At 39.8% G+C, this 14,398-nt stretch overlaps 1 protein-coding gene across 17 annotated transcripts in view; it reads right to left on the bottom strand.

Moving 5' to 3' along the window:
- Positions 1-14,398, bottom strand: part of LOC122564459 (FH1/FH2 domain-containing protein 3-like) — a 650,002-nt gene that overhangs the window by 563,723 nt on the left and 71,881 nt on the right. For all 17 annotated transcript variants that reach the window (XM_043719360.1, XM_043719363.1, XM_043719365.1 and 14 more), the window contains exon 3: positions 12,019-12,125. In XM_043719360.1, the coding sequence (XP_043575295.1) occupies positions 12,019-12,125 (107 nt within the window). The remainder of the gene's footprint in view (positions 1-12,018; positions 12,126-14,398) is intronic.

Here is a 14,398-nt window from a genome sequence, read left to right as displayed (position 1 = left end):
CCCCTCCCCCAAGTCCCTCCTCCCTACCTTTTATCTTAGCCTGCTGGACAAACTTTCCCCATTCCTGAAGGGCTTATGCCAGAAACGTCGATTCTCCTGTTCCCTGGATGCTGCCTGACCTGCTGCGCTTTTCCAGCAACACATTTCCAGCTAGGGTTTTTATGGAGACAGGTATTTGGAAGTTTATGAAATAAATGCATTCTAACATGACATGCATGCCAGGATAGAACCCAGACTATGTTACTATTAAATGAAAGACTAGTTCGAGTCAATTGACTGCACAGCGAAGACCTTTTCTACTAGTGATACATTGATAACGTCTTGCTGCCTTCAAAGTGGTGCTGAGATCTAACAGTCTCCATTCCTCATCCCCAATTACTATTAATCTAAAAAGATGATATTTATTCACACGTTTGGGATAATCTCCCACAAATGAATAAAAACTCAATTCAGGATTTGTCCATTATGACCTCCAGGAAAGAGCATAATTAACCATAATAGATTATGCAAATTAGCACATGCAGGCCACATAGGTGCTCAATGCAAGGCAGAACGGGCTTCAAGATCACAGCTCATCTGGTAACTCCAAATTGCCATCTACCTCCCATAACCTTTCACATACTTCTGCCTGAAAAATATCTGAAGGCTGTGCTCCCATTACTTCAGGCAGCCAAACACCATTGGAGGGAGGAGGGGGGAGGGAGAAAGAGGGAGATGAGGAGAGAGGGGGAGAAATCACTTCTCTATTCTTCCTGTTTTGGTCAATTTTACATTTTTTGCCAGTTTATTCTCCAAAGCAGGTGGATATCCAGTATTGGAATAAAAGAGATCGTCTTCAACCAGGTGCCAATAACACCGACATTTGAAAGCAATATACAAGAAATTGACTTAGCTTTGAGGGAAAATGGGGAGGCATAACAGACTGACTATGTTTTGATACTGGATCATTCAACAATTTAACACAGTTAGTGTATTGGCTTTGAAAGCAGCCAGCACTGTGCAGGATAAGAAAATTTAAGTGCAGGATTAAAGTGCAAACACAGGCAAAGAATTGCCTTGAACAAAAAAAGGGAAAAAAAAAAAGAGTTTCCTTGCTTGCCAAAGCCCTGTATGGTGGTCTTCACCATGGCAATGACCCTTGCTCCTCCTCTCAACATCTCAAGAATGAACTCTAATACAGCTATTACATCCCACATGTTAATGGGCAATTAAAGTGCTTAACTAATCAGCTCCTGGATGTACTGACAGACAGCAGCTTACCACTGGCATGAAAACAAAAATAAACAGTGTTCATTTCCTTAGACACCTTCCACTCTGCAGGAAAATAGATCCCCATTTCTGTTGGATGAGAACAAGAACTTGCTTTTCCAGTGAACCAAATGGAAGTTTGGCATACATTACTGGTACGGTAAAGTGGAGGTCAGTGCAGTGTTAAATCACATGCCTTCACCTTGTTTGAATCATTTACTCATGAGAGTTGAATTTAGTGAGCTCATCCTTTACTGTGGTGGACTTGTAAAAGAAATAAAAAAAAGAGTATGAGACAGAGAGCGGGCAAGAGCAAGACATTGTGAATAACAGGAACCCTCAAGGCTCATATGGCTTTGTCTTACCAAACTTTCTCCTACTGACTGGAAAAAGATGGGGAGTCCCTAGAAGGAATAGACAGCCACCAATTTGCTAAGTACAGAAAGAAACCAGTGAAAATCCTGGAGGGATACAGCAGGCAGTAAGAGACACAGTACTGCAAAGAAAAGTTTCATAAACAGTAAATTATGACAAGTCAGTAGTTACAGTTTAAATTCTTATTATACAATTCGGTACAAAATTATAGAAATACAGTGTTAAAGCATATTGGTAAATAAAGGGAACACTACACAGCAAAGAGTCTAACAAGCTATGTGTATTCAAATGTAAAGCAGCATTCGTAAGTAAGTTTAAGAACTGACGAAAAGAATTTTTGAAGTGGTATTTTAGGTGGCACAGTGGCTCAGTCAGGTGGCACAGTGGTAAGCACTATTGCCTCACAGCACCAGGGACCCAGGTTCGATTCCAACTGTTTGTGTGGAGTTTGCACATTCTCCCTGTGTCTGTGTGGGTTTCCTCCCATTTCTTCCCAGTCCAAAGATGTGCAGGTTAGGGGAATTGGCCATGCTAAATTGCCCATAGGTGTTAGGTGCATTAGTCAGGGTTAAATATAAGGCAGGGGAATGGGTCTGGGTGGGTTACTCTTCAGAGGGTCGGTATGGACTTGTTGGGCCAAATGGCTTGTTTCCACACTGCAGGGAACCTAATCTAAATTAAGATTTTAAGATTAATTAGCAGAGTGAAATAGAAATTGAACACAATGCCTTTCCTAGCAGGTTCGGATCATATAAGGACCATAGAGAACACAAATGATTGGACTTGATGGTATTGACAGTTTGTAAGATATGACCGTCTCAAAATTGAAAAACACTACAACGGAAGCTAGGTGAAAGACAGCAAATGCTAAAATAGTTGTGTATGCCTGTATTCCCTCAAGTTGAAAGCAAAACATCACGAAAAAGCAATATTTAAAAGGCTTCATCATCCAGGAAAAAGAGTTTTCATTAAGCACCTCCACAGGTGTCAGAAAGACTGGGAGATGCCCAATGCTACACAAGGGCAACTGAATCTATTTACATATTCCAAGCAAGTCAAGAGTTTCCCATCTCACTCCTGACTTGTTCTCTGTAAATGGTGGGCAGCTCTGGGGAGTCAGGAAGGCTGTTACCCATTGCAGAACTCCTAGCCTCGGAGTTAAACTCTTGTTGCACACAGACTGCTTCAGCATTGAAGAAGTCACAAAATGGTCCTGAACATTCCATTTCTTACCTTATGATGAAATCAATATCATTGATGAAGCAGCTGAACTTGGTTTGGCCTGGGACACTGGGCCAAGGAACAGAGATAACTGGCATTCAACAACCACAACAATCTTCCTTGTGCTGGGCGAGACTAAACAGGTTACTCCAATTCCCATAGATTTGAATTTTGCTAGGATCCCTTGAATATTATACTCTGAACTACTGCCTTGATGATGACAAGGATAGTCACTCTCACCTTTAGAATTCAACTTGTTCCTGAGGAAGCTGTGGAAGTCTAAACTCATGACAAATCAAGGAGGTTCAGATTCTCAAAGTGGGAATTGCGGATGACTTTGCTGTCTGGGACACGAGAGAGGATTCTCTCTGCTGTTGGAGAATTGTAATGCGATGTCACAGGGATTAAGGAGATTGTTGCACAAAGAGTTTGGTTTATCCTAGTTAAATGTCATTTCTTTTGCACAGTTTCAGTATCATTGTTTTAAACTGAGCCTACAACATTGGGCAGCACAGGGGCTCAGTGGTTAGCACTGCTGCCTCACAGTGACCTGGGTTCAATTTCAGCCTCGGGCAACTGCGTGTGGAGTTTACACATTCTTCTGGGTGGTCCGGTTTCCTCCTACAATCTAAAGATGTGGGGATTGGATGAGATCCCATATATCGCCCATATAGTGTCCAGGATGTGTGGGTGAGGTGCATTAGTCAGAGGTAAATGTAGAGTAATAGATTAGGGGAACGGGTCTGGGAGGGTTACTCTTCGAAGCTTCTGTACCGACTTGTTGGGCCTTATGGCCTGCTTCCATACTGTAGGGATTCTGGGAATTGTGCGCTTGTTTCTCAGATAGGACTCCCTCAGTAGAACTGAAAAAAAAAAAGTACAATCTATCAAGTCAGATTTCATTTTAGATCAGATTTGCTCAGTGGTTACATCTGCTGGGATCATAGTCTGCTTTCCCTAGGAGCAAGTCAGGGCTGGAGATCTGAGTAGTGTGGTGCTGGAAAAGCACAGCAAGTCAGGCAGCAGAGGAGCAGGAGAGTCTATGTTTCAGGCATAAGCCCTTCATCAGAAAGCTGAACTTCATCAGAACTACTTTCCCCAGTTCACTTCCTGTACAGGGCCAGGGAGAAGAGATTAGTGGTTGGATGGCTATACATTATAAATACACAATATATGAAATCTGGACATTGTATTTTAGAAGCTAAGATTGCATTGGGTGGAGGAACACTGCTCTCTTTGAAAGGCTGCTTTGCTCAAATAAAAAACCTTCATTTTACTTAGTTATATGGCAAAACTGTGGACATCTATAGCCGAACCCAGGGTGCATTCTCCTACTATTTCATAGATTAAGGCATTATCTCAGCAGTTGTAGTCTGCAAGGGGCAGTGAAATGAAACCATCAAAAATCAACACAAGGGCAACAGCACTATGACATTTCTGCAGCTTTAAATCAATCATTCAGCCAACTGCTCATTAGGTTGGGATTTTAAAAGCAAACAGTTCCCATTTACAAAACCGCTTCACGTATCGCATTGTCCATTTAAATGGAATCTCCCCATATCCTGAAATTGTGGAAGACAGACAGATGGCTACAATGGGGACAGGATGGCCTCAGGCTAACCATGCACTTCATTCACCCTACCTGCGCAAATGGTGTCAAGAGGTCAGCGTGCCTGTTCTCAGTTGGAATGTCAGACACAAAAAAGGGAATTGTCCGGTTTTGTCAGCTATTCGGTTTCCTCCTTACCACAGCATGTGCAATTTCTACAGTGCTGCTCTCAAAACTGATTTCCCACACAACAGTACATCAGACTAAAAAACTTCTGATTTTGATTTATCACCACATTGTTAAACTTAGATTATTAGTTCCCTCAGTTTAGCATAGGAAGACGGTGAAGATACTCAAAAATAAGAACTTCTATACAGTGACAGATAGAATAAAGAGACACTAAAAGATGTAGGCCATAGGACACCATTAGGATCTCTTTCATCAAAAGCTAAAATTATTAAAAAGTTAACAACAGCTTAGAAAGAACAGTCCCAAAAGTATCACTATTTAAACCAACACAAATAAAAACATGGGATTAACAGGTTACTGGCATGCAGTAGTGTATTTTCTTGGGCTGTTCAAGCACACATTTTCAAAATTATTTTGGCAAAGACTCCAACTGAAGATTTTCTTTTACCTCATCTGTTTGCATGGAAACAGAATCAGATAGCTTATCATAACTAAAGGACCGTTACAAAGTACTTTGAGCTTATCACGATTCCTGGGGGGGGAAAGAGGAGTGAGAGAGAGAGAGCGCGAGAGAGATCAGGACTTAGACAACTAATTCTCATTCTTTGAATTTTTCTACCCTCAACCTTGCTCCAAAAAAAAACAACAAAAAAAATGCCCTTCATGTCAAATACCTGCTCTCACCTTAAAATGCTCCCAGGCCTAATATACTGATTCTGAAGTAATCACTTATGGCTCTCTTTACCACAGCCTATTACTGTCCGTCAACAATCAAACACCTACAGCCATTATTCTGCCAAACAGGCTCACATCAAAAGAGCAGATGATGACGTTACTTGCTCTCAATACCTATAAACATCAAACTTTCATTCCATTACTCTATAAGCTCAGACAATTAATCAGTCTGCTTTCTCCCCCTCAGGCAAAAATGTTCACAAATTGAATACAAGTGCCCATGCTAAAAAAAAGCATTCAGGGAATTCTGAGAGTAGATTCCAAGGGACGGGCAGACACACGCACGCAGTTTTTCTCGTGGATGGTTTATGACCAATGTTACAGACAATGCAGTGAACGCCTCCTCACACTCCAACTGGTTTACTCAAGACATCACTTTTTAAAACAAAACAAAACCTCAAGTCATCTCGAGAAGGTGACTTAGATGTAGTTCTAGGATTCACATATTAATGAAGCAAAACCTGCAACCCATTCTACAAAAAAAGATTAAAGACTTAACAATCCAGATTTATTCAATGCATCATTTCAGTTGCATGACACTAATCTTTTTCCATAAATTCTGTGTCTTAAGATCTTATTCACTACAACCACCGGATGAAGAAGTTAGTGCTTCCAAATAAACCTGTTGACCATAACCTGGTGTTGTGATTTTTAACCTTACTCAAGACAAACCAGAAAGTCCAAAATTCACTAAAGCTGCACTTTTCCTTTGCTAATTTTTGATGTACCAGTGGGATTTTGTACAAAACTGAAGAGGGGCTATTTTACAGGATAAAAATGATGGCATACACAAAAAAAAATTAAAAACAGAAATTCACTGGTTTGTTACCAATACGAAGCAAACAAAAATGAAAAAAAGGTTCGTATCAGCTGAGAATAGTTCAGACAAATTCAGAACTTGCAGTGATATTGTTATCAATACATGATAACAACCATATTGATTTAATCATTATAGTACACTGGCCAGTTGGAAATGACTTTTGCACATAATTTTTTTTAAGATAAGATTAGATTCCCTACAGACCCTTCGGCCCAACTGGTCCACACTGACCCTCTGAAGAGTAACCCACCCTGACTCATTTTCCTCTGAAAAATGCACCTAACACTATGGCCATGCTAAATTGCCCATAGTGTTAGGTGCATTTTTCAGAGGAAAATGGGTCAGGGTGGGTTACTCTTCAGAGGGCCGGTGTGGACTGGTTGGGCTGAAGGGTCTGTTTCCACGCTGTAGGGAATCTAATCTAATCTAAAAAAAATTATGTGCAAAAATCATTTCCAACTGGCCAGTGTACTATAATGATTAAATCAATATGGTTGGTTATCATGTATTGATAACAATATCACTGCAGTAGTACTCAAGCTAGAATCTAAAATGTTCTGGACATGTGGGTTAAATTCCCACCAGAACAATGGTCAAGATTTGAATCCAGTAAGAATCTGGAATGAAAAAAAAAAAGGGCATGATAGTGACCAGAATCACTAATTGTCATTCTGGTTTACATTAATACCCTTTAGGAAGGAAATCTGCCATCCTTACCATGCTTGGCTGACGTGTGACTCCAGACCCATACAATGTATTTGGCTCTTAAATGCCTTCTGAGGAATTAGAAGAGACAATAAATTCTGGTCTAACCTGCAATGCCCTCACCCAATGAAAGAATTTTTGAAAAAAAAAGGACCAGTCATATCCAACCCAAACTCAAGACAGATTACTCTATCCATGCGAGAAAAAAAAAACAAATTCCATATATAGGCCATTCAGCCCCTTGTGTATTTGTCACCCACACAATCAGCAAATTCTGATCCTACATGCCAGTTCAATTTCTTGGACATATTTGACAGGTTTGATTCCAACCAGTAACTCCAGCAAAGCAAAGCAGTCAGTGAACTCAGAACAGCAAAAAAAATTCTCTTGCTCAACACTAGCTCTCTCCTTCCTTGTTGTAGGTCATCACTAGATATTCAGGTCATCTTTTCTGGTCCTTCATATTTTTTGCGATGAGAGATTAAAAATCTGTAATTTAAAAATCAGATCGGGGTGTAGAGAAGTCTTGAAGGTACAGCTCTGAAAGAGTTAATGTGGAGGTTCATTAGCTCCGCCCAATGTGATGTCATCTCATTCTTTGGGTGGAAACAAGAAATTCTACACTAGCAGAATACTGGGAGATGTATTCTGTACAGCTGTCCATCGTAATTTGTACCTAACGAGCAATACATGTGGAACTTATTGCTATTATGCAATAAACCAGAAACAAGTTCACCATCCATTTAAAGGGGATCAGCCACTCGTGAGTCACTTTTCAATCAGATAAGACCTGAATAATCAAGAAAAAAAAAAAGTTGATAGGAAACCACCTCAATACAATCCTGGCCCTGTGCCACATACTGGCAGAGATGATAGACATCATTAGGCAGGAGTCAAGGGTCCATGCAGGGAACCCACTTTCTCCTCAAAACGAGAAAAAAAATTCTAAAAGTAGAGGAAAGTCTCTTTTGGAGGAGGAGAGAATTTACCTCCGAGACAGTTAAGCAATTGTTATAATAATACAGGATTTAGAACAAAGCTAAGCTCTGCATTCCATTTGGCAACCCTTCATCAAGGAGCAGGTAAGACAACCAGGACCAAGAGTATAGGGGCTAGGAAGGCAAAAACCAGCCACACTGAAAGACAACCACCTTAGCAAAAAGGAAACCCTACATGGACCAAGAGAAAATTCTGGGTGTCAAGTTAGATATTCTTTGGAGAAAAAAAAGGGGCAACTTAGCCCAAAAAAAAGTAGGCAAAAAATAAACGTTTTTTTTTAAAAAGGCAAGGCAGTGTAAAAGTCAGTTCTCTCAAATGAGCGCTGTCACCATTGAGATTAGACCAGCACCCTCAAAAAGAGGTGCAGCTGCATGGAACACAGTCCAAGAGCCAGAAAAGTATGTTTTTTTTTAAAAAAAGCAAAAGGACATTTTAAGCTGAAGCACAGTAAATTTATAGAAATTTAATTAAGAAAAGGAAAGTGAGAGAAACTAAAAATTTAAAAAGATTGGGGACTCACTAAATAAGCTCAGGCCACAACTAGCAAACTTACATAGAATTGATGTGTGTCTTAGACAATGAAAAGCCAGGAAACAAAATGGCCACTTTGTATGGAAGCAGGTGGGAAATTCCATCTTGGCTGTAGAAGGCAGGAAAACCATCATGCTGAAATCACAAAAAAAAGTGCTGAAGGAGCCAAGAAAACCCTAAATTCTTCCAAGGGTAGCAAGTTGCCTGACACAGTCACAGGTCAAGTACTAGAGACCAGTAGGCAAGCACGCTTGGCATCCAATTTTCTACCCCCTTCCCAAAGCTGGCAATCCACTTCAAGCGAAGATGCAGAATTCCACTTCTATCTGAAACCACTTCCAACATTTTCACCTTTCTTCAGAAACTTCTTTGCAGAGACTTCCATTCAAAAGTAGTTTAAAAATGTCATTTAAAACTTGAAACAAAAACAAGGTGCCACATGAACTACTTAGACGAGCAGATAAAACATAATCAATGTAAAGGAGGTGGCAAGGACCTACTCTACCCCAAATCTCATCTCTGCCATAAGACAAAAAAGAACAACAAACACTTCATTCTACACACAAAAAAAAGGGAAGAACGAACTATAGTTCAAAGACAGAATCATCCCTCTAATCCTCAGATTGTTTTTTAGCAAAGGTTAGGAAGATACCACCTTCCTATTAGCTCAGTCTCCAAAGTACACTCAGAACACAAGGGGATAGAAAAAAATTGAAGTGTAAAGAAAATCAAGTATATAGTTCAAAAGGATTCTTCTAAAGCAGGCTGAAAAGGGGAAAAAAAGTCTAAATCTGCAGTGTGGCTGAATTCTCTAAATCAACTGTAAAATATTGCTTCAAGGAAGTCCGTTAAAAACTCACCTGAATTACAACTTCCTCCACTATTCTCGATTTGATTGAAAAAGTATTTAAACCACTGCTCTCAAAGTGGTGTTTCCATTTCACATATTCCCACAGGAGGGGATACAGAGAGTGGGCATGCTGCCAAACAGCTTCTGGAGTAATTCAACACCAAGGTACTTCATGCTCAGCACCCCTGAATAACCAACACCAAATTTTACCGTGTACTGTGGATCCTTTTGCTTTTGCAGTCTTAAAACTTAATTAGAAAAAGATTCACTGCCTCATAAATTCAGGAACCTTATAAATTCAATACCTGCAGGTAGTTTTGGACTACATCCCATTGCAGGGAACCCAGATGGCAAACCAGCTTTAAAACATTAAAGTTTACACTTTTTCTTCCCCCGCTCGAAATGCAAAATGCTTGCGAAGCAACCCCAATAAAATGTCTTGTCACCAGTTCAAGACCTTAAGGCTAAATTCACCTTCCTGTCAGAAGCTAGCCCACTGAGCCAGAGTCACCTCTCCAAGTCCAGTGTAGCCCAGGTTCATGAAAGACTGCATACCTTCAGAACACAGCCAGTTGACTGCTGCAAGAAATCCAGCAACTGTTTGATGCTGGGATGGACTGCACCACAAATGTTCTCTGTAGTCAAGTGATTTGGCATGTCTTAGCTATAAATGGAAAACTAGGTAAAAATGCCCAAACTCATGAAACTACACCCTCATGAGGGTAAGGGTACTGCAACAAGCAACTTCCATTCGTTTGTAAAAATGTTTTAGCAGGCATCAGAGCCATTAAAATAGAGTTAAGGAAAGCAGCAAGCATATTGCTATTGAAGCGTTATTAAATTTCGAGGAAAGAATACAAAGGATGAGTAAGCCTTTTGATCTGTTCCAGCCAACAATGCCATTGAGATGAAGGCTGAATTGCTACACTATTCCCATATCCTATCCCTTGATTATCTTTAACATTCAAATCTAACAATCTCTTCATTCTTTTCATTTCAAACAGTATCCTCTCAACAAAGGAGCAGAGGTTTGACCTGTTCCCAGAATGATGGCCCTTCAGTTTTCAAGTCAGCACCTGAAGACAAAAGGTGAAACCAAAACAAAAAGGCCAACTCATCTTCATGGAGACAATTCCTGGACACACATGCAATGTCAAATGAATAACCAAAATTTATTACACGAGAACTTAATGTTGCAATACAGCTTCTGCCACTAGAGTTCAGTGAGCCAAGCACAAAATCCTCTTCTGTTGCAAAACAAAGACTGCATTTAAAAAATTTACTCCACTAGTTCCCTCTCATTACCACAATTTCAAAATATAGTTCCCCACACCCCCCAAAAAAAAAGGTTTAAACAACTTTTGCTTTAACTCCCCCTCATCTTCCCAAATTTGGGAAGCACTGCAGTCAAAAAGGTTGCAACAGTTCAGTCACATTATACTACCTAAAATTGAGTTTTTTTTTAAAATCTAGTTAGTCCCATTTCCTGTTCAAAGCAACACTCTATTTGACGTCTGAAGTATCTTGTTGCTTAAAAGGTGTGCACCTAACATTAGAAACAGGCAGTCACTGAAGTAGATTTTACAGTTGGGGCTGCAAAGCAAACCATTTATTTTGATGCATCAAGGAAAAGTGGTCTGTACAGAATTGAAAACACTATGCAAGGGAGAGAGTGTGTTGAAGCAATAATACACTATTAAAACTATTTCGGGCACTGATTGGTATTAATCCAGGTAGTGAATGGAAGGGGACAGAGAGGAGGGTGGTGTTGGCCTTTTTACACAGGAGAATATACTTAAGACACCTAATTATTAAATAGTGGTGAATATGCAGTTATCAGATTCAAGAACAGTTTCTTCCATGCTGTTATCATACTTATGAATGGATCTCTCATATTAGAGTTGATCTTTCTCTGCACCTTCTCTATAGCTGGAACATTGTATTCTGTTCTATTACTTTGACAGATTTATGTAAGTTATGATTTCTGTAGTTAGCACACAAAACAAAGACTTTTTACTGTATTATGAAACTTGCCATAATAATAAAATCAAATCATTTCGTAAGGATATTATGGAAGGCAGAATCTATTTTCTAGGATTGTCATGCAAATCTACTGAGTCAAACATAGCTCTGTACAAATATGCAAGAAATGTTGCGAAGTTACAAAGGAGGAGTGTGTGGTACCAGCACAATGTCTGTTCACCAATATCACTTGTAAAATGGACTCCTTGGTTCTTATTTTTCTTGCCCAAGTTGAGTGCTCAGAGTAAACTCCATCACCAAGCAACAGGACAGAACAAAAACATTATACAGCCTCAAGTTGTAGGCTGAAGGAAAATGAAAAAAAAAAAATCAAAAGAGGATATTGATAACAGACCCAATTAACCAAGCAAATCAGTCACTTGATATAGAGCGGAGTAGAACCTGACGTGGAGGAATTTCTGAAAGAGCAGAATTAAAGTTGAAATTGACAACCCGCAGAGACCTTTTATACTTTTATTGTTAATCCAACTTCTGTGCCTCAGCATTTCAAGTCAATTCACCCACTTATACAGTCATTGCTATCCAAGCTTAAAGTTCTAAGACGACGATGTTCTTTTTAAGCACCTACTAGGTTTACGTGGTCCTTGAACACCACATGCACGTTGAGTTTGTACAACAACTCTGCAAGTCAGTTTACAACATCAGTAAGCTCAAGCTGTAATGCAAGACCTAGTCAGGAATGGTCATGGATGTATTGAGAGACAGACAGACAGATAGATAGATATGTAGGACATTTCCTGCAAACATTCTTACCCAGGATCTTCCAAGAAGCCTTCCAATTCATCTTTCTGTTCAGCCAAGTTAGATTCCAAATCAAGATAGGTACCATTGTGGGACAGCTGCAGTGCACAGTCATCAAGCTACAAAAAAAAAAGCAAATAATCAACTTAATTATTGTTTCCACAGTACACGCACAAAAAAAAACTCAATATTCTCCCACTTACTCAGCAATGGGGCTTGCCAGATGCAAGCATCTTCAGTCATCAAGCTACAAAAAAAAAAGCAAATAATCAACTTAATTATTGTTTCCACAGTACACGCACAAAAAACTCCATATTCTCCCACTTACTCAGCAATGGGGCTTGCCAGATGCAAGCATCTTAAACATGGAAATAGAAAATACTTCATTTCATTAATCTAATATCCATTCCCGACCCCATCTTATTTATTCAGATGTCAGAAGTCAATGGAAAGAAGTCAATGGGTTAATTTCTTACCAGTGTCAACCTTTAGGTATCAGAAAGTTTAGGGAAATGATTTCCATCCATTTCCTTTCAAAAAAAAACTTAATTGCACCTGGATTAAGTTTCAATACTTTGTTGTCCAATTCCATAAGGCTATTCACTTACATGCAGTCAAAGCTGAAAAACCTTCAGAACAGAACATTGTTGAAGAAGGAATTCCATAACTGCTGATAAAACTGCAACAGTGAAACTAAATCCATGATCAAATCAAATAGCCAGGAATACTGAAATAACAGTAGAAAGGAAGCTAGCTAGTAGCCTCATACAAAGGATTATAAAATCAGTGGGGTCAGGGGTATAATGAGGAGGAGGGGGGAGGGGGAGAGGGGAGAAAAATTTTTTAAAAAGTTTTTTTTTGCAACCACATATTTCTAAACAGTGGTACGCACAGTCAAGCTGATCATTTTTGGAGCATATGTAGTGTTTGTATACCACTAAAATACAGAATGCATAGTCTACTCCAGTAGTCAACATGCACTTTTGCTTAGAAATCCTGGTGTCGTACTAGATGGAGTACAATACCCATTGTGACCCTCCAATATAAATAGAAATAAAGGCAGTGCCCTCTGCTTTGGGGATTTCTTTCTCCTCACCTACTTCCAGGTATCTTAAGGTTACATGCAGGTAGTCCTAGACCAGGTCACTCAAAAATGCTACAAGCATGACCCTCAATATCCCACACCACCCTTCAAACTTCTGCCAAAATGCATGTGGCAACTTTTGTTTGTTTACAAATAGGGAACTCTAGTGATAGTGACAGTGTCCCTACATCTAAACCAGGGGTCCTGCGTTCACTTGCTCCTGAGCAGCGTTGTAACCCTGAGCAGGTTAAAATCAGAAAACGTAAAGCAGAACCAGTATGCTCAATATCTTAGGGTTCAGTGCAGTAGTAGCATCTCTACCTTCAAACCAGGAGGCCCAGTCTCAAATCCAACATGCTCCAGAGGTGTTGTAACATCTGAACAGATTAATTAGGAAATATTTGCAGATACCGCTTGAAGGCAAATAGTGATGCACTGCCCAGAACATGCAGAAACCACATTTTTTAAAAAAAAATTAAAGCGGTCAATACTTCTGGCACAAATGAGAAATTGTTTGCAAAACAGGCACTGCTGTTTAAAATGCAAACATGAACTTGTCTAAAACTTTGGAACAGTTTGAATTGACACTTTCAAACAGTTTTGACAAACAGTTCTATCAATTTAAAAACAGTGCAATAAAAAAAGACAAGTGTTTGATTCCACGCAGGAGAACTCAATGGCTACAAAACAATTTGAAGCAACATTATAGCCACATGTCTATTTTTGCTTTTCGGTCTTTCATTGAAATAACTGAATTCTACGATAGGAGTCCACAAACATGCAGAGTAACAACAGCTATGTGCTTATCTGCAGTGAATAACTAAATTGAACTTAAAATCTACCTCCTCAAATACTTTTACAGGTCGCTCTGCCACAATGCAACAGTTGTCCCTCCACAACCTCACACTATAGGAAATTACGCTATGGAAAACGGAGACAATTGCTAAACCCATTCAGTAGAAAGTTGTTAGCCACACAACATCCAAAATTCAACAAATCGCATTATAGCTAATTTCAGGGTGGTACGATGGCTCAGTGGCTAGCACCACAGCCCCAACGCCAGGACCCGGGTTTGATTCCTGCTTCAGGCAACTGTGCAAACTCCGCAGACATTCTCCCTTTGTCCGTGTGGATTTCCTCTGGGTGCTCCAGTTTCCTCTCACAATCCAAAGATGTGCAGATGGCCATGCTAAATTTCCCATAGTGTTAGGTGCATTAGTCAGAAGGTAATGGGTCTGGGCGGGTTTCTCTTTGGAGGGCAGTGTAGACTTGTTGGGTCAAATGGTCTGTTTCCACTCTGGAGAATTA

This window comes from Chiloscyllium plagiosum, chromosome 29 (genome assembly GCF_004010195.1).
Source record: "Chiloscyllium plagiosum isolate BGI_BamShark_2017 chromosome 29, ASM401019v2, whole genome shotgun sequence".
Classification (NCBI taxonomy): Eukaryota; Metazoa; Chordata; class Chondrichthyes; order Orectolobiformes; family Hemiscylliidae; genus Chiloscyllium; species Chiloscyllium plagiosum.
This window is presented reverse-complemented; position numbering and strand designations above follow the sequence as displayed.